This window comes from Lipophrys pholis (genome assembly GCF_963383615.2).
Source record: "Lipophrys pholis genome assembly, chromosome: 19".
In the NCBI taxonomy this organism is placed as follows: Eukaryota; Metazoa; Chordata; class Actinopteri; order Blenniiformes; family Blenniidae; genus Lipophrys; species Lipophrys pholis.
The window spans coordinates 14,526,677-14,545,823 of record NC_137647.1 but is presented as its reverse complement, the minus strand read 5'-3'; the positions used below and the strand labels follow the sequence as shown (position 1 = coordinate 14,545,823).

The 19,147-nt window shown below is 44.2% G+C and overlaps 1 protein-coding gene across 4 annotated transcripts; it reads right to left on the bottom strand.

The window, feature by feature from the left end:
• Nucleotides 1–2,627: 2,627 nt before the first annotated feature.
• cdc42ep4a (CDC42 effector protein (Rho GTPase binding) 4a) lies at nt 2,628–15,567 on the bottom strand. 4 transcript variants are annotated; one of them, XM_080487130.1, is made up of 2 exons: nt 15,292–15,567; nt 2,628–5,395 (listed from the first exon to the last, which is right to left on the bottom strand). In XM_080487130.1, the coding sequence occupies exon 2, from the start codon at nt 5,257–5,259 to the stop codon at nt 4,207–4,209; it is 1,053 nt and encodes a 350-aa protein (XP_080343256.1). In that variant the 5' UTR covers nt 5,260–5,395; nt 15,292–15,567; the 3' UTR covers nt 2,628–4,206. The 4 variants fall into 4 exon arrangements, with proteins under 4 accessions (XP_080343256.1, XP_080343257.1, XP_080343259.1 ...); XM_080487131.1 differs by having other exon boundaries at nt 15,415–15,567; XM_080487133.1 differs by lacking the exon at nt 15,292–15,567 and adding an exon at nt 7,259–7,488.
• Between the last annotated feature and the right edge of the window lie 3,580 nt (nt 15,568–19,147).

Genomic DNA, 19,147 nt, shown 5'->3' with positions numbered 1-19,147 from the left:
ACACACACCCTCTCATCCTCACAGGCAGCGTGCACACATTTGGTTAGAACTTATCACAGCCTGGGAAACGATGCCTGTATTGCACCCGGACTTTTTTTTTTTTTTTTTCTTTTTCTCCCCTCATTCTCACTACCAACCACAAACACAGTTGGAGCTTTCTGACCACTACACCCTTTTCCAGTTGTGTGCCAGCAAACGCCCCCCCCCCACACACACACACACATACATACAGCCTCTCTCCCATATGCACACACCACACCCTCACACTACTCCCTCCCTCAACTACATAGTGACATAAACTGTTTGTTTATGACATATTTAACAAGAAGAAGAAAAAAAAAAAAAAAAAGGAGTTTGGATATGCTTCTGCAGAAATAAAAGAAAATGCTGTTGCTACATGGGGAGTGGTCTGGACTTTTTAGGGGGAGAGCTCAAACACTAGTATGTGTGTGGGAGGGGGAAAGGAGCAGAGCCAGGCAAAGGGCGGTATATGAACAATTTCGTATTCTGTTCCTTTTCTCCCCATCCCCCAAAAGTTTTTACTTCCCCTCTCTCTCTCTCTCTCGCTGTCTCTCTGTGTGTGCTTCAACCCCCTCCCCAACTCCCCCTCACCCCTCTTCCACCAGCAGGTTGTTTAATACTTTCCAGATTTCAGCATGCCTTCAGCCTCCTGGAAGAGCTGCAAGTCTGCTGATGGAATTTGGCGGAAAAGGTTGGGACTGCAGACAGGGGCCCCTGTCACGGCGGCGTGGAGCGGCCCCTGTCGGTGGCCCGAGCGAGGAAAGCACACTTTCTCAAAGAAGAAATGACATCCGACAGCCTCACAAGCGGATGAGAAACTGCACACAGGGTGTTTGAGAGGGAGGAACAGCTGCGAGGCACGACTCCGATTACAATGAGTTTTCATGGGGGGGAGGTGAACAATCCAGCAGTATCGAGTTCAGATGTGCAGGGACAACAGGAACTATTGTGTCCATGTCCTGCCTCCTACTACAAATCATATCATTTGCCAGTCATGACTGATGCATTGGGTTTTTTTTTTTTTTGTACATTCTGTCAATATACAGCTAAAGAAAAAAAAAAAAACTCAAGATGATCGATCATCCAGTGTGAAATGCTGGGAGCAAAGAAACCTCACAACCATAAAGTCCAGCAGTCAGACACACCCGTCACCAGATGTGCACTTCTCACAGCCACTAGATGGCAGTAAACACCAAGCTTTAGATTAAGCAAGTATAACAAAGGGAGATATAAAAAAAAAAAAAAAAAAAAAGCATGATATACTGTGTGGGACACTGTAATTCAGTTACAGCGAGTGATTAAAAGCAATAACTTCAAAATTACATGCAAAAAAGTGACAACTGGGGAAGATTTAGTCTTCCCTTTTGCCAAAGAAAAATCGTACCAATCTGTTAGAAGAAGAATGGCTTTATACAAGCAGAGAAAAGAAGGCTCAATATTACTGCTGGTTTGTATTGATCACAACAATCAATATAAATGGCCTGTTTTTACCACAAGTGCAAGAATAATGGCTTTTTCGAGCCCCTTGGCAGATTGGACATGGGCATAATGTGACTATGAAAAACTGAAAGTGGAAAAAGATTAAACACCCTGTAAAGTGGAGATGAAAGGTAGAATCAAAATGAGAAAGCAGAAAGGAAAGGGCCAGTGTTTTCAGCATGCAGAGTTAAATGGGGGGGGGGGGGGGGGGGGGGGGGGGGGGCAGGACCTTGAACTGTCTGCAGCAAACGTTAACAAAACATAGCGTGGTGAACTTTGGCCGAGCTGCGAGCTGCTCAGCGGTGCGTGAAGTGGCGACGCACGGCCTGTAAAATCAGAAGTGACAGAACAGTTTGGAGTCCATGATGACGAGTAGGATCCCGATCTTGGGCGACTGCTCGACTCATCCATCCCCCAGTCAGTCGAGTGAGAAGCTCTCCCTGTCACTGTTTATCAGTGCACCGAAACTCCGTGATAAACTTCTCCCCTCGCCGTCCATCTTTTTAAAGCCCCCCCCCCCCCCCCCAACGCTCACATTTGGGCCGAGGAGGTTGCCTCGCAGGGTTATCAAGACGGACGCTTTAAGGCACGCCTCACACGTGAACACTTGTGTCTCCCAACATGTATTTTACTCACGAGCCGCCACATCATTTGCAACTGGTGTGCTTCAGAGACGTGTCCAACTCAGGCCACTAAGACCTCAATTACTTCCTTCCTTCCTCTTCAGGGCGAGCCAAAAGAATAGAGACAGGAAACAAGAGGCTCTTACGGAATTCCTTTGTTAAAGTGAGTAGCACTTCATAAATACGGTGCTTGTTGTTCCTGATGCCCTCAAACAAAACAGGAAAAGAACAGCGGGTTATACTTGAGCCTTGTTTTATTGAAAAATATAGGTTATTTTGGGATATTACAGAAAAAGCAAACAAGAGTAAGGCATAATTAACATACAGAAAATGCAGACGACTTCTCATTCTCACAGAATTACTTTAGAAATAACCTAAATATATTACGTAGTGTGGGAGTCTCCATTCATTCTGCAGGACAAAATCTCAGCTCTTAAAAACATCTTTCATTTTTTTTTTTTTAAACCAGCATATTCAAACTCACATAATGTATATTCAACAATGGTTCTGTGTATATGGAAGGAAGTGACGGGCATTTTCCCACATACTGTCCCAAAATTGCGATTATTTTTGGCTAGAGAAATTATTATTATTTTTTTTTAAATCATAATTTGGCACATCTGTCAGGTTTTCTGTTAAGGCAGTGAAATCAATCAGCGCAACTAAGCCCCAATACTTCTGGCCACGGCTTTTAATGACGCAAGAGATACAGTCGCGCTGCAATGACTATGTAACTTGCACAAAAATAGAAATCTGTTCTTTAATACACTTGGCTGTTTTCTTTTTGCCGTCCACCCTTCAAACACACACAAAACAGACGCGACAGATTTCTTTTCATAAAAAGTGACAAAAAAAAACAACCTAAAACAAAACAAACAGATAATGCCAAACAGTAGTAGTGTTTGCAGGTACACTTGTGTCCAGCCATAAACGAAAGCCCTAGTCGTGTGTAGTTGGGGACACCATTCTTATTGTGTTCAGCTCTTTGAGGAGCAACATCTTTCACACAGTGCAGCCGGGAGCTCGGTCGCCGCCCGGGCACACACAGAGGAAGTGGTTAAACGCTTTTCAGTTCAGATTTTCAGTGACAGATCAGCAGATTTATGTTATAGAATTACACAGAGGAAAAAGTTGATTGGCAATAACACAAAGAAACATCCAACACAGTGCTACACCATGCCACGCTTGCTGTCGTAACACCATGTTTTATAGTTAATCGAGCCCAGCGCATCTTCACAGCCTCACGGCCCTGGGTTTCTTTTCTCTGTAATTTACAGAGTCTGTATGGTATTCAGTGAATTAGAAACAGAGAGAATTTTGATTTGGGCTTTGTGGTCCAGCTTTAAAGAAAGACGTGGCAGCCTCTGGGGGGCGTCACAAGGACCCTGAGTTGCGTAAGTAAAGAATAAGGGCAGAAGCTCCGACTGATCTATGGCACTACTATAATGTTTTCAGATGAAAGAGCCTCACACTCCAGTGACAAACACAGCTCTCTTTATTGTGACAAGATACCCACCACTGATCCTGTTGTGACAGAGGCCTTCTGTTCAGGCCTCATGATGTCCCACAGCCAGAGAAAAAGAGAAAGCCCAGCGAGGAGAGAAGCGCACCAAATGAAATAAGCACATGTGACGCGTCAAGTGAGGGGAGCGAGAAAGAAGAAAGACAAAAAAAATAAAAGAAAGGGGTGAACTCGGTTTCGGCTGTGGAAAATGTTTTTCCTCTGTAACCAGTCCTCGGTGCTTACTTGGAGAATGTTCCATATTCAGAAAGTGTTTGCCCATCCATGTCAGTCCCCTCAAGTGTTCAAAAGGGAGAGACAGATTGACAGACAAACGGAAAGCGGAGGGTAAGGCTTTGTGACAGATGGAGTTGGGCTCGTCCTCAAGGAGCAGTCAAACTTTCTTTGTAACCCTTCAAAGCAGGAGTCCTCCATCTGATTCACAAGTCCGTTTCCCACAGTGCCCGGGTACAGTGCCTTCCTCCCCGTTCAAGTGCGAATCCACACTGTCAAAGGACTTGCCGGCTTCACATAAACAACCTCCAATTCTTGGTCCAATTTTTCTCCGTGCGTCTCTGTGTTTCATACGCGGATCTCGTCGTCTTCGTCCTCTAAGAAAGACGAGAAGTTGCTTTCTTCTTCTGGTGGGGCACTGAAGGTGGCGCTGTCGGTGTCTCCGGCATACGTGTGGCTGTTTGGTTTTTCTTCCAGCGCAGCGGAGCTGGAGCTGGACACGGAGCAGCTGTCTAGGTGTTTTAAGTGTTTGGGCCGAGTCTCAGGAGTGGACTCTGGAGTGTAGGGCCCTCCATCCTCCGGCCTCAGATCAATAGAGTCGACTGGCTGAAAAGAGGCCTGCTGCTGCACATCGACAGTCTCTTCATCTTCGCCCAGCTGCTCCTCGGTATCCACTTCGTTTCTCGGCTCGATGCTGTCCTCTTCCTCTCCGTGGTGGCTGCAGGGCGGAGAGGCCTGGCCCTCGCTGCTCTTTCCCTCCTCGTAGCCGAGATCGTCGTCCTCCTTCTCCATCACACCCAGGATGTCTCCCAGCATGGACGGACCCAGGTCAACGTGGAAGGACATGACGGAATCGGCACGCTTCATCCCTCCTATATGCTGATGGGAGCTCTCGGGCAGCTCCGTCAGTTCACCGAATCGCTGCTCCTCCAGCTCCAGGAAGTGAGCGGCCGCATCTGTGCTTCTCCCGTCCAGCTCCCCGTGGGACTTAAACGGAGTTGAACAGAGACTCTTTGCTACCATGCCGTCCACTCGGCTCTCATCATTCAGAAAGGGCAGAGACATGGCGTTTTTCACGTAAGTAGGTGACCCCCCAGGGGCAAGCAGGGTGCCTTCGCTGTGTTCGTCTACTCGGGTCACCGACTGGGAGCGCTTGCTGCTTCTGAAGGTGCGTGAGAGGAGGCCAGGCCGCGGAGAGCGAGGGAAGGATGTGGTCTCCGGGGGAGGCTCGCCCGAGCGCGTGCTGAGGAAGGAGGTGTCTCCGAACGCGTCGCCGCTACGGCCTACATGCATCGTATGACGAAAATCCCCCAGAGGGGCGCTGATCATCTCTCTGGTCAGGTCCATGCGTGAGCGGCGCTTGGTCTGGGAGGATGACACGAGCTGCTTTAGGATGGGCATGTTGGCAGATTAGATGTCCTGCTTTTGACAGAAGGGGCAGTCAGGCTCCTAAAAGGGCATCCAAAATATCAGCAGACTCTTGTCAGGGATCCCAAAATGAATATCGATGCTCCTTACATCCACTCGGCCAGGAAACCTGAAAATTGAAATAAAAAACAATAAATTACAGAGACACCCAGATACATTTTGAACACTTTAAGTCAAACTACTTCAAATCGCTCCAACCAAGACGGATTTTCTGGTGCTTAATGAATAAAAATGGCTTGAATCAATTGCAGCGGAAAGCAAATAAACAAAATCTATAGTCCACCCACTGCATAGCTATCTTAGTTTGGTGCGAAGTCTTTTCACTCTTGGCTGTTTAATCCTATGAATAAAATAATAAAACACTTCTCTGCAATTTTCAAAGGCTCCAGTAATTGAAAGAGCTGAAGCTATCAATTATGCAACTCCGTAATGTTAAGCAGCAGTGTTTCAACATCTCTGCGAGATGACCTCTGAAATGCACTGGAAATAAGTTGGGGAACACCACAGGATTTCTCTCTCAAACAGCATTATAAGTGAGAGCAAAACACCAACCACACACCAGTGTTAAATACAGAGGAGTAGCTGAGGGCTGCCAGGGATTTTCGGGTGTGAAGCTCACACTGACTGCACAGCTCACTCTCTTGCCTTCCAGTGACAAAAAGTCACTTGGAGAAGCATCAAAGAACAGCACTGCCCGGGCCCAGCGACTACACAGACGCATTATTTTGACAAACGCATGCAGAATTGTGATCAGAGAAATGGGAAACGACAGCAGATATTCTCCATCCATCTTCTTTTACTGACAACAGTTGTTGTAGCCCCCCCCCCCCCCCCCCCCGAGAGGTTTGTGAGTGACAGCCTAAAGAAAATGTGCTCCTACATTATTGAAAACTCAGAGGAAACTTCACTGCACGCTGCGAGCCAGACACGGCTGCTTCCTCAGGTGGTGCACTGGAGGACGGGCGCGTGGCGTTTCATTAACTATATATCCAAAACAGTGAGCACATGAAAAGAACTCCACAGTGGTGGTCCGCAAAACGAAATGCAAGCAGTTTCTGCAGACATCAAAAACACATGCATGTCTGACTGCTGGGCGGAAAATATCTATGGCTGATCATAAAGCAGATCTGAAGAAAAATGCTTACCTTGCTATCCTCACTCTGCATCGCTCTAGTTTGGACATGGTGTCTCTTTATTTGTGCCAGCACAAGATTGTAAAACCAGTGAGTGACTTCACCTTGACTTTGGGCTTTCCTACAAACAAAACATCCTCAAGCCAGAGCTGTTTCTGGCATCAGAGCCTAAGGGAGGTTTTAGCTGTTAAATGGCAGGCATTTTAATGCATTGACCTCCTTCTTTCGTCTCCACCCCCCATATTTGCCAGCTGAGCTGCTCCTCTTCCTGTTAATGCCCTCACCTGCTTTGGTTTCCATAGAAACACCCTCCTGCGAGCAAGCAAGCAACTGTGTTTCCTGTCAGAGGCTGCAGACGACTTCACAGACACTTGCAACGCACGGCTCCCTGAGTCAGAGGGAGAATACGCCTTCTTAATCTGGCGCCGGCTCAGTTTCACCCACAAACATCACCCGAGTTGTTATTTTCAAAACAAAACATAATCAACATTTTGCAGTGTAAAGAAAAGCTCAGAGCTACACGAAGAAAAGAATGCGTAAAACATTGCGGCATTTTAGAGTAAAGCTGGGTCACGATGTACAAACTTTCCATAAACTCTAAATGCTTCCATCAAGACACACAAACAAGGTCACTTTTTGTGTTAACAGATCCATTTATTATTAAAACTTTCTGTGCTGGCTTTGTTTTGAGGGAAATAATGATAGAAAAACAATTCGCAACCAGTCAGAAAAAAATACTTCTTTTTTTTTCCCATAACGAGCGGCTTCTGGGTGGCATAAATGGGGAAAAAACAACCAGCAGATCAAACAAGTGGAGATGGTAAAAGCTCGCCTCCCACCTCTTTTTCTCACCCCCCAGGCCAGGATCAAGCTGAAAGGCTCAGTGGTGCTCAATGCAGGGACGACGATGCAGACATTTGTAGCAGACCACCAAGCAGACTGCATTTCGTCAGCTGAATGTAAACCAGATCCGCTGAAGCTTCGCAGCAGCAACATTTCTTATTTACATCAACCCTAATTCAAGGACCTGACGAGCTATATTTATAGCTTCGTCAACCTTTGCGGAAGTGTGTGCAGGCAGTGTGTGTATGTGTACACATGTGAATGAAAGAGTGGAAAAGGGCCTGAGAAGACAGCAGTTGGCGTGGGAACCATTGGGTCTCGGGGGGGGGGGGACTTTATAAACAGACTTTCACAACACACAGTCCAACTGCAGCAGAGTCTATTAGAGACACAGAACGTGGGACAGAAACCGACACGATGAGCAAATGAAGCATGTCTGCATCCTTTCATTCCAACACTCATGCTTCTGAAAACGCACCAAAACACAGACACACACAGACACACACAGACACACACTGCGGTGACCTGAAGACCTTGTGCCCTGTATGATATGCACAGATTATAAGGTTGGCTGACCTTCCCTCATGTGGTATTTCTCAACTGCCGAGTAAAAAGCAGCAGAGCATGCTGACATGAACGCTGCGATAAACTGAGAATGTTTTCAAACTGGTTTGAGTCGCTCATCTTTCCCCTTTTGTGCATCTAATACAATTTATTTCAGAGCTATCTGAATGTCGGCTCCGTGTGCAGACAAATATTAAACAAACAACATTACAGTGACTATAAACACAGAGCATTGGTGTTTACAATGTTTCCGTCGAAACTACATATGTTATAGCCTTTTTGGTGAAAAGCAAGCAAAAGACAAAAACCTATGCAGGTATAGGGAGAACATGCAATCTCCACACAGAAACAACCCTCCCAAGTTAGCCTCGACTCCAACAGGGGACTGTAATGAGGTGAGAGTGCTTAATAAACACTACACCATCATGCAGCCCCACGTTAGTCACTAGAAATCCTTTTTTAAACCCCTTCAAGCTTACGATTGCTGCAGTCGCATCTAAACACCATATTCAGATGCTACATAATGAGCAGTGGCAGCAGGCTAAAGCTGAGAGTCAAGCACAACAATAATTAACATCCTTACATTAAGAATTCATACTTCAGATAACACGCACACACACCAAAAACTCCCACCAGAAGACAAAATTTTTTTTATATGCATGAGCAAAGCAATCACAGCAAAAAGAAAATTGACTGCCTGAATAAATTGCATTTAAAACCACAATAACTTTTCACACCTTGTCAATATCCTTCTACTAAACCAGTCAATACTGATACACAAGAAGAGATCACGCTGACAAAAACAGATACGCACACTCAAACATGACTTATGGTCCATTTCCAGAACTATTGATGCATCTCCTCTGTGCTAATTTCTTCTGTCTGTGAGAGGAAGGCTACTGCTTTCCATCTGCATCATTTGAAGTCACTGACCTGGATGGACAACCAAGTGACCTGAGGGTGAAAAAGCATTTGGGGGTAGGAGGCCACATACAAAGGAAAGAGGAGAAGGCTTGCCACTCCCTCGAAATTGTTCGACCGATCACACGGTTTGCAAATATCCAATTTGTTTGGAGAAATTGTGACTCGCTCACACGTTTAAGAAGCAACACCAGGAAGAGGTATGTACCGCAGTTGTGCAATAATAGCCGAGCTCAGCCTTCTAGACACGAACGCTCCAGTAATTAAGCAGACAAATGGCCTCTGGTAGATAGGTATCTGCCATGCAACACAGTTAGTGGGCCTGAATGTCTCATTTAGGAAGGAGCAGCCAAAGGACAAACAGTGGAAATCACATTATCTCTCAATCACACAAATGGGGAACAACAGACATCAAGCAGATGATACCCTCGGAGACAAACACAGCAATGAGAAAGCATGCAGCCCTAATGAGAATTTACAAATACAGCCCTCCTTACCAGAAAGCTAAATTTAGCTACCTAAATGGTCTACTTGGAGATCTATCAAATAAAAATAAATAAATAAAAAACTTGCCATTGGCTTATGGCATTGTGTATTCGTAGAATAGAGAAGATGACCTACAAAGTATCTCAGATGCACTTCCCCAGCAAGCAGTGCCAAGAAAGCCAAAGGCTCATTTTAAGTGAGTAAATCCTTTCCGGTACAAAAACAAATCTAAAAATCAGCTAGTGTGGGGCACTGAAGATGATGAGGAGGAGCTGGGAATATCAAGAGACTGTCTAAATGCTGCAAGATGGCAACCAGCGTCTTTATTACACCCTGATAAGCTGGACCGATGATCCAGTTACCAATTTAGTTTGTGTTACTCAATACAAATATGGCTTTATGCATTTCACCTATTCGAAAAAGGTCTTCTCTTATCTGACCTGTTGAATGGGATATTTTGTGTTTTTGCATCGACGACTGAGGACATGAATAAGTCCGCCACAAAAACTGCAGACGAAACAACAAAGAGCCAAACAAGTCGATAAAAGATACATAAAAACAACAAACTATTATCCACAAAAAAAAATTTCAGATTTGTCATAAAGAGATAAATAAATCACCCAAACACCGCCTGTGAGAACCTGAAGATTAAAAGCCTTTTTTTGTGGGTAGCCTAAAAACAAGCAAAATAACTCATGTCAGTGTTTAGTTTTTATTTCTGTGCCCGCTTACACCTGACAAGCTGGTGCGAGGCTGTCTGTTATGCTAATGTCACACCTCGCCCAGCAGGGCACTGGGCTCGGCGAGGATCAAAGAACAACACATTTTTTTAGAGCTTCCTTGCTAATAAAACTGCCTGCAGCCTTCTGAATTTGTATTCATGTTGGCGAGTGCCAAAAGTGGAGCTATCGTTAGATCAATGAGTGGAATATTTGAGGCGAGCACCTCAGACTGGAAGAACAATCTCGCAGGAGCTCAGCCGGGTTTAAAAATAGCACTCACTGTACTCGTAAGTGATTGTGCAAAGTGGCAGACCTTCAATATCACATTATCGAAGTGAAAAGCTACATTACAGAGCGCCGCTCGAGAGTGTCATGGCGTTCCTTTTGCTTCCACATAGGCAGAAGAGACCAGCCACCAAGAAGAGGGACAAGTGATGGACAGATAAAGACGAGGACAAAAAAACCCCACGATGCCACATCTTTGAAAGAGCTCCGACAGCCAATGAGAAGGTTCCTGGCAGAAAGCAGGCCTGCAGCAAGTCAGCTTGACATGTACCAGCTGACCTCTGATACCCGAGAGGAGATGACTCGTCTCTTTTACATTTACAGCCAACATGGCCTCCAGACACGACACCCCATCTCTTTCCCCGCGTTCTCGGCTGTGATGAAGCCGACAGCTTTTATCACGGCCGCAGACAGCGGCCGGCAGACGGGAGTGTATTCCACTTCAACACGTTTGAGACCGAAATGTATTCTGTTGCTTAAACAAGGCGGATAAACATTATTTCTGTGAATTTACAATGCCTCTTGGTGCGCAAACAATGCTGTTTGTTCCCACTCTGCCGTCATCTCAGATCTGAACAAAAAGTTACAGGCGCACAACTAAAATTGCAGCTCAACATCAACGTCATCTGTGTACCGGGCAAACACAAGAAAAGGGTGGGGGACAGGAATTGGACCCATGCTGGCATCTTGAGTGTGTCAACATAATCAGTCAGAATGACGTGCAAAATGTGCCAGGAACAACAACAACTTAACATTATGCTGAATGTTTTCCGTAATGAGAAACAGCTAAAACTCTTCCAGATTTTTTTGCTCTGCTCCAAGGTCAATGACCAGCCTCGGGCCACATTTATAACTGCCTCCCTCTGCACAAAGACTTCTTAAACTGAGGATGCCGACAGAATCACCAAGAACTGACTAATTATCGCCGAGCTGGATGGCCGACACCAGTAACCTCAGCCCAGCAATTACTCCACATTTTCCCAGAAGCACGGACGCCGAATACATAGTTGTGTATGACGGAAGCGTTCACAGTGAAATCGGTTTGTGGATTCGTCCACAGGAAGGGCAGGGAGAAAATGAGGCAGTGAGCCCTCCCATCTCTCCGGAAATGATCCCTGCCTGCCCTTCCTGGCCACTCGGTGTGTAAACAAGGCTTCACTCAATCATACTGTATTACAGACGGGCTTTCCAAACAAACACGTCCCATATCGCCATCAACGCTCAGCTTGAATCATCTACAGGTTGTGTGGGCCACTTCTGACACTGTGGGTTCGTCAGCAGTGTTGAATCTAGCAGGTATCCACGCATGGTGTGTGTCAGCTTCATTGCCTTTAATTATTTCCGAGGATGAATACAACTGCATGGTAGGAAGTTGACTCACAACAGCTGACGACAGCTCCTGGCTTCAGTCCCGGGAGTCTGCACGGTGGGTGTCGCTCCAGCGCACCACACCAGAGTAAGGTTACATTTTGAAACACTCAAAGAGGAAACTTGTACTAGTCGATGAAAGAATGTAGAGAAAATTATAGGATTGTAGCGTTAAGGTGTGAGAGTGTCATAATTACAGGGTCGGAACAGTAGAAAAGAGGAGGAAAAAGGCAGGCGAGGGGAAAGCCAAAGAGCTTTTTTTCCTTTTTTCTGAAAAAAAGAGATGGTTTCTTATGGCCTCCTTTACACGACAACAAGAAAACTTTCGTGGCGTTTTAGTTGCCTGTTCACAAGACAAAAGGTGCTCGGAGGCACTGAACACAGAACTTTTTGAAAAAGGTCCATCTCCATGGAAACGCTGCCACTAAGCACCACAGTCACAATACATAGCTCCTCTGCATATGCACGACTGGATGGAAAACAACAATGTTTGCGTCCAGAGTTTTAGGACTCACGGGCCATTTTCTCCCGGGACTTGGTAGTTTTATAGCTAAGAGTCACCCCGAATAACTTGGTCGTCCGTCCATACGAATGTCTGAGTACTTGCCATTGATAATGTTTAGCGTATCGTTCTCAGCACGCATGCGCGTGTGTTTTCATCACAAAAACAAACAGCATCCACTCGAGGCTCTATATGTCAACTACATGGTTTTCAGCGTTTCTGTCGTTATGTAAACACAAAACTTTTTTTTTTAAACAAAAAAAACAAAAACAATGCGTTTTTACTTTAAACAACATGTAATCGTGTTTAAAGTAAAGTTACTTAAAAAAGGTATTGAAATGTGTATTCAAGGTAAAAAAAGTTCAGTCTCCACAATCACAGCCTGCATGGTGCCTACGGGTGCCTGGTAGCAGCAGGGATCATGTAAATTGGCTTTTTTTTTTTTTTTTTTTATATATATAAAAAGGTTGCATATTACAATGATCCATTCTTAATCTCCTGAGTCCCCTTTCTGTCTAAATATCCACCATCAATAATTGTAATCATGCAACTCTTTCTACACAGTGAAAATTGTGAATTATGTTTCAAACTGAAAGTACGAATAATTTATTCTAGCAATTACAACAGTTGAAACTATTTCCCATTATATAAATTCTGGCTTGTAAAGCTGCCAAAACCCCTGAAAAGCAAAAGAAAACCATCCCCTGTTCAATGCCCGGTCTTATGTAATATTTGCAACTTGTGACGAGGAAACAGGATAGCAGATAGATAAACACTTCCTCTGGCTTACTAAACCCAAGCACATGGGGTCACAAAAGCAGCGTGCTACATAAGACTACAAAACAATGCAGCCAAACAAAAGACACAGGAACAAACACAACATTCACACAGTGACATACGAGACTTTCCGTTGGGGCAGCAACATAATATGAGGGTGTTAAACACTTTACCAAGCGACTTTAAACGTACTTTAATTCATAGTATGACTTTGGGGTTACTTTGACAATTTGTACATTTTTCATTCATTAATTTCTGGCGTGAGCCAAGGCAACACGCTACATCAGCTCCACATCCTTTAATAAACTTCTAACATGTTCAGCCTGCCCTCTATAATAATTCTGAAATTCAGTATCGCCATCTTCTGAGACATTCCTGGAAAATAGAAACAGTTTATATTGGTATTTCCTGGAATGTGAAGGGGCTGGACACAGGACACACGTTTTGCCTCAAATGAGCACACAAACTGCAGACATGTTCAAACATGGGTGCAGAACTATACACTCTGCGGCCACAAATAACACCGTTTGACTCCAGCAGCTCCCACGGTTGTATTTTTGAAACGCTGCTTATCTCCAAATTAAAAAGAAAGGCGCATAAATTTGCTCACTTTTGTAAACAACATTATAAGCAGGTTGTGTTTCCCGGGACGAGAGCCAGCATCTGCCGTCGACACTGTGCTTTGCCCAACAAGAGAGTGCTTGGCACAGAGTCCAGCACCACAAGGAGGCAGGATAACTTTCACCTCCAGGCACTAAACACATCTCCTGCAGGCAATTAAATACTTTGTGATTTATGAAACAGACGACAGTAAAGCGAGCACATCCTGTGCAGGCTGGTTCAAAATTGTTTTGCTTCTCCCGAGAACTTTTTCTGGGGGGAAAAAAGTAAACAGGCCGAGCCAAGCGCACACACACACACACACATCTTATCCGTAAGACTTGCTTGTTTGCTGTGTCATCACCCTGAATCCATCACAGTGTCCAGAGAGAGGACACACACCAACACTTCTCAAAGCCCCTGCATGTTTTTGGATAAGACGGGTCAAATGTCACATTTAAAGTCACGGAAACAAAGAAAGCCACCCAATCTGCCAAGCAGGCAGAGATCTGTGATAACATTATCTCCTCTAACAATCGCTGGGAATGTTGGTGTTGACGGAGTGAAGGCCGACAGACATGAGGCCAACACCTCATAATACCAGCCCATGACCTCATCATACGCCCCCACTGCCAAGTAAACTGAGCGGCTCTGCCAAGTCCACAGGCTCTGGGACACGTGGGTGATGAACTGGACAAACAGAACATGTGTGCCTGGGAAAGATGAGCAGAAAGTGTGTGTGTGTGTGTTTGATGTAGTTTTTTTTGTCAGTTGTCTTGAGCGTGTAAACCAGGAGCAGGCTGGGCAGTTAATTTTCCCCAAGGAGGGCAAAACAAGGGCTGCTGAATTAAATTTAACTTTGCAAATATGAATCCAACGCCTACAAACTACCAATTCAGCTCTGCAACTGTCGAATCCTCTTGCATTCTTCAGTGTGGGTTTTGCTGGTAATGGTGATTCAAATTGTTCCAATTCTTAAGAACCTGTTTTACACCAAAAAAAAAAAAAAGCTCAGAGCTTCACATTTGACTTTGGTAAACAAGTCTGGTACAAACCTAGGCACTCTGCATCCATCTTTGTTTTTGCCTTTATCTGACTTTTAGCTCTGCTAATCAATACAAAAGGGTTAAAGTTTTTACAAACATAGAAAGAAAACCACCTAAGTAAAGCAGATGTATACCAATCATTCAGCATGCATGTAGGCCAGGACAAAGTATCACATGTGGGCCTTACAATGCACAGTACCACCAACACTAATCTAATACAATACAACCTCCTCCACTCCCCCTGTACCTCAAGGGGCGAGTTTAATCAAATTAGAAGACAGTTCAACAAGTTATATGTATGGACACTCACCCAATAAGCATAGCAATTTTTACTACACCCCCCATTTCAATTTCACCTCCTAATATTTCCAAATAGACCAACAACAGGGATCAATTCTAGCAGGCTGGGAGCCACACAGCTAATTCACTCCTCACTATATTTCCCAGGACAAAGAAAAATGATCAGAAAACCAACAGAACAATAATAAGAGTCTTGATTCCCTATTGTGATCACCTCTGAGTGCTTCACATCACAATAACGCTGATTCTGGGTGGGTCACTTCCCCGGCACGAGGACAATAATAGCATAAAAGCGTCAGCAGCCTCGCGCACCGTGCGCTCAATTCAACTGATTAAAACCGGAAACTACATTTTAAGCAGCGTCCCCTCCAAAAAAAAAAAAAAACAGAAGCAAAAAAAGGTATATTTTATCTGGTTTAGTTTAAGTGCAAGCACAAACACAAAGGCACCAGGCTTACCGAGCATCCCATTCATAAGAGCCGCTCCACTTTTAGGCCCCCAGCAGGTCGTCAATGGGGGCGCGTTCATCACAAGGAAAGAGAGAAAAGGGACGTAAAACACAGCAGCTTTTTACGACTCACCCTCCAAAAGAAGAAAAAAACCCAGAAACAAAGACACTGTCGTATTGTGTAGCTCTTCTTTGTTGGGGAAATAGCAAGTGTCGCTGTCACCGCATCCTCTGAAGAAGCGCTTCTGCAGCGGAGCGCACAGCGCGTGCTGCCGTGCTGAGTGGCGTGGACACGCCCTCTTTACATGGCCACTTAAAGATACAGGGAGCCGCGCGGGCAGCAGCCACCTGGACAATGATGCAACAGTAAATTGTAATCTCTATTCTGCAGGACGAACCAACATCAAAGCCAGTTTTCTGCTTTGCTTTCCTTTATTGCCAACAGATATGATGCAGCATGGTAGGGGCACATGTATTTATATTGCACCATTGCAAAAGAAAAAAAGGAAATTCACACAAAATAAGACGATTAAGAAATGATTGAAAAGAATAATAAATACAGTGAAATAAAATGAGTAAACTCTATCGTTTAATGGATGGCCTGAGCAAATAATATTGTTTTAAGGACTGATTTAAAAGAAGTGGGCGTCAGCAGTCCTCCTGTGTTCAGGAAGTTTTTTCCACAGGCGAAGAGGGTAGGAACTAAAAGCTGCTTCACCTTATATGCTTCTGACTCTGGGAACACAGTAAACCTTTTCTTGATCTCACGGGTGTGGTTGTTTCATATTCTACCAGCATGGGCACATTTCAAAGAGAGGGCCAGGATATGGTCGGTTATATGAGCCCTATAACCCCCTTCTGCAAGTATAAGCAATCTATAGTTAATATTTGAACACCAAAAATCACAACTGTGTATTGTGTCTGTGTTCTTTCAAAGTATCTTGGCTTGGCCTGGAGTCTGTATTCAACTCAGAGGGAATTTATCCATTTTCATCAAACATTTCAAAAGAAATATTCCCAATTATCATTTTTCTTGGTGATGTAGTGACTGGCAGTCACGCCTCACATCTAAAATATTTCTAGTTTGACTCTGAACTTTTCTGTAGAGCTCCAGCTCAAGCTACCCTAAAAGAGCAAAAAAAGAATAAAGAAAAAAAAAAGAATAAAGCAGAACAGATGAATCAATAGATGATTAGAACTTCTCAGCATGCCATCTCTAGGAGCTGCATACACTCTACTTAAAAAAATTATCTCATTCAAGCATTGCGTAGTTTCAAGCAGACATTAGTAAAATAATCTCTGAACATTATACAATTTGAAACTCCCCAAAAGAGCATGCTACAATTAAGAGAAACGAGGCCATATTTATACGGGGGATTTTTATCCTCAGTGGGATTACAGTTAAAGCATTACATTTGTACATCGCTTTAAGGTAAATTGTCTCTCGGCTTGGTTTCTTTTTAATCTTCCAGCCAGTTAATTTCATTTTAATTAACATCAATTAACTAGACTTTGGTTGATGTGTTCTCTCTCATCACTAAAGATGTTACTGGGTGATCCTCTTTTTTTGATCATGCGTATTCTATGTTTATTGTCAACCCCTCAGCAAGTTCCTTACCATGTCTACGGTCCTTACTGCCTTTTGCTATTGAAATAAGCAGGAAGCAGCCAAGTCACACCAGGAATACTCATCCTGAATGTATGAATGGTTGATGATCACTGCCGGCTAAAAGTTACCTGGATAACAAAGTCTCCCTCACTTGTGTTATTCACAGCCATTTAGTTCCTGAAAGCTTTCCTCCAAGCTGATCTTCAAAACGTCTGTTCCACAGTGAAACAAACAGCACGGAGAATATCCATCACACACATTCAGAAGTTATTTCCTGCCCGTGGCGACGTTCCCAGAGCGGTCTGAAGGAGGAACGTGGATCTTTATGGTGAGAATTTGACTGCTGTGGCCTTTTGTTCAAGCTCAAGGAGCATTCTCATTTCATGTTATTTTTCCTTGACATGACCATGCCCCCAAATTTATTGGTTCAACTCTCTTCCTGAACAGCTGACGTGCACTTCGGATGCGTTAACTTGATGGCTCGCCATGGAACTGTCTTGTGCTCCCACAATGTGCTTATCAAAAGGCTTGCAATTGGAGAGCGCCTCTGCGAGCATTGCAAAACACATGATGACCGTAGACCCTGTGTTGATTTGTCTCTTGTTATACATGGACTCGTCAGGTTAACAAATTCAGCACTCAAACTCCCCAAGGGTGAACATTTACATACTGTGGTGAGGATTCCAACAGTACAGAGAGAGCAGATATTTGTCAGAGAGCTGCTCAATGAAGAAAGCACAACTTCTCTTTGCGTGGGTGATTTGTCTAGCTCATGTAAAATCCAAATTGGTGAATTATTTGTTCACAGTGTATTGTTGCTTCTTTGCATAATGCCTTGGCAGCGTTGACAGTTCTGCTGAGTGGAACATCAGAAGAAGCTGTTTTATGAAATGTTTCAGACTGTGCATTACCACTTGCTTTGTCTTCTTTGTGCCAGCCGTTCTTGGATCTTTTTCAGTTGTGACATTTGACATTCAGGAAAATGATAGAATGTCTAACGTTTTCCCCCCTGACGTGGAACTCTTTCAGCCTCCGTATTTTTAAAGTCACAATGTTTGAAGTCGAGAGCAGCCTGCCTGTGCTGTGCTGCCAACTGACAAAAAGAAAGGACCGTTTATCAATGTCACAGTGCAGGTACCCGCCTCTCGACGGCCCCGATTGAATTAAAATGTATCGGAAAATTTCGAAAGGTGAAAGAAACAAGTTTCGGTGATTTGACATGCGCCTGTTAATCTCCTTGCTTTATCTACGTGTGCACCCAGTTAATACAGAGACGACTTCACACACTCTCAGACCTACAATTTGGAGCCCGTACGGAATTAACAAACTGCTCATGCAGAAATCAAACAAGGCCAGACACATACACAATGACACACAATTTGGAGAACCTTAATAAATCGGAACGGTGTGTTTTTGGATCGTGTGAGGGAACTTTAGCATCAAGAGAAAACCCTACAAGGACTCAAAGTGCTGGCCACTATACACCACTGTGCAGCCCAATATAATGACCCATCATGTTAATTTGTCCCTGGATGTGTTGCGCTCAAGATCATAAAATATTAAACAATATTAAAAAAACAAAACAGAGTTTCAAACTCCAGTTGAATTCTTTGTTCAAACAAAAAGTTTTTGAAAGGTGAAACTTCCAACTTCCATCATAGATTAGGATTTTTGTCCTAATTTTAGATTCGCCAGTCAGGATGAGTTAGCTGTGCCGCGAACGTGCAGTAATGTATTCCAGCAAGCGGAGTCGGAAATAGGGCACTCTCTGTATGAATCAGTCCCAGGAGATACTGAACTGAGATGTGGAAATGTGACAGATTTGTCGATGTGAGGCTGCGTATCACTCACCCCCTCTGTCTCCCTCTGTTTGGATAAATGTGTGTGAACAGGAAATATCTCCCTGTGTCTGGCAGAAGCTGAAACACAGTTATAGAAGAGCTCGGTTGGATGAATTACCATAATTCCGAATTACGCACTGAAATTACAGAGTTTGGAGACAAAATGCGTTTTGTTTCGAAAAGTGAACCTCAGCACACATTGTGGCGTCGACGATGACGAACACCTTGGTTACAATTCCAGGAGCGTTTTGTGTGGAGTTTCATGCTGTCCCTCTACTTGATGGGTGAAGTTGTGTGTTAGCTCTGTGACAAACCCGTCTATAGAGTACTCGGCTCTAAAGTGGATAAAGGTGGAACTGCTAAGTCCGTCACAGAGAGACAGACAAACAAACACAATCTCATTTATACATACAGTC

What these genes read in the sequence shown, in the direction of transcription:
- cdc42ep4a (XM_080487130.1), bottom strand. Translation starts at nt 5,259, where the DNA reads ATGCCCATCCTAAAGCAGCTCGTGTCATCCTCCCAGACCAAGCGCCGC.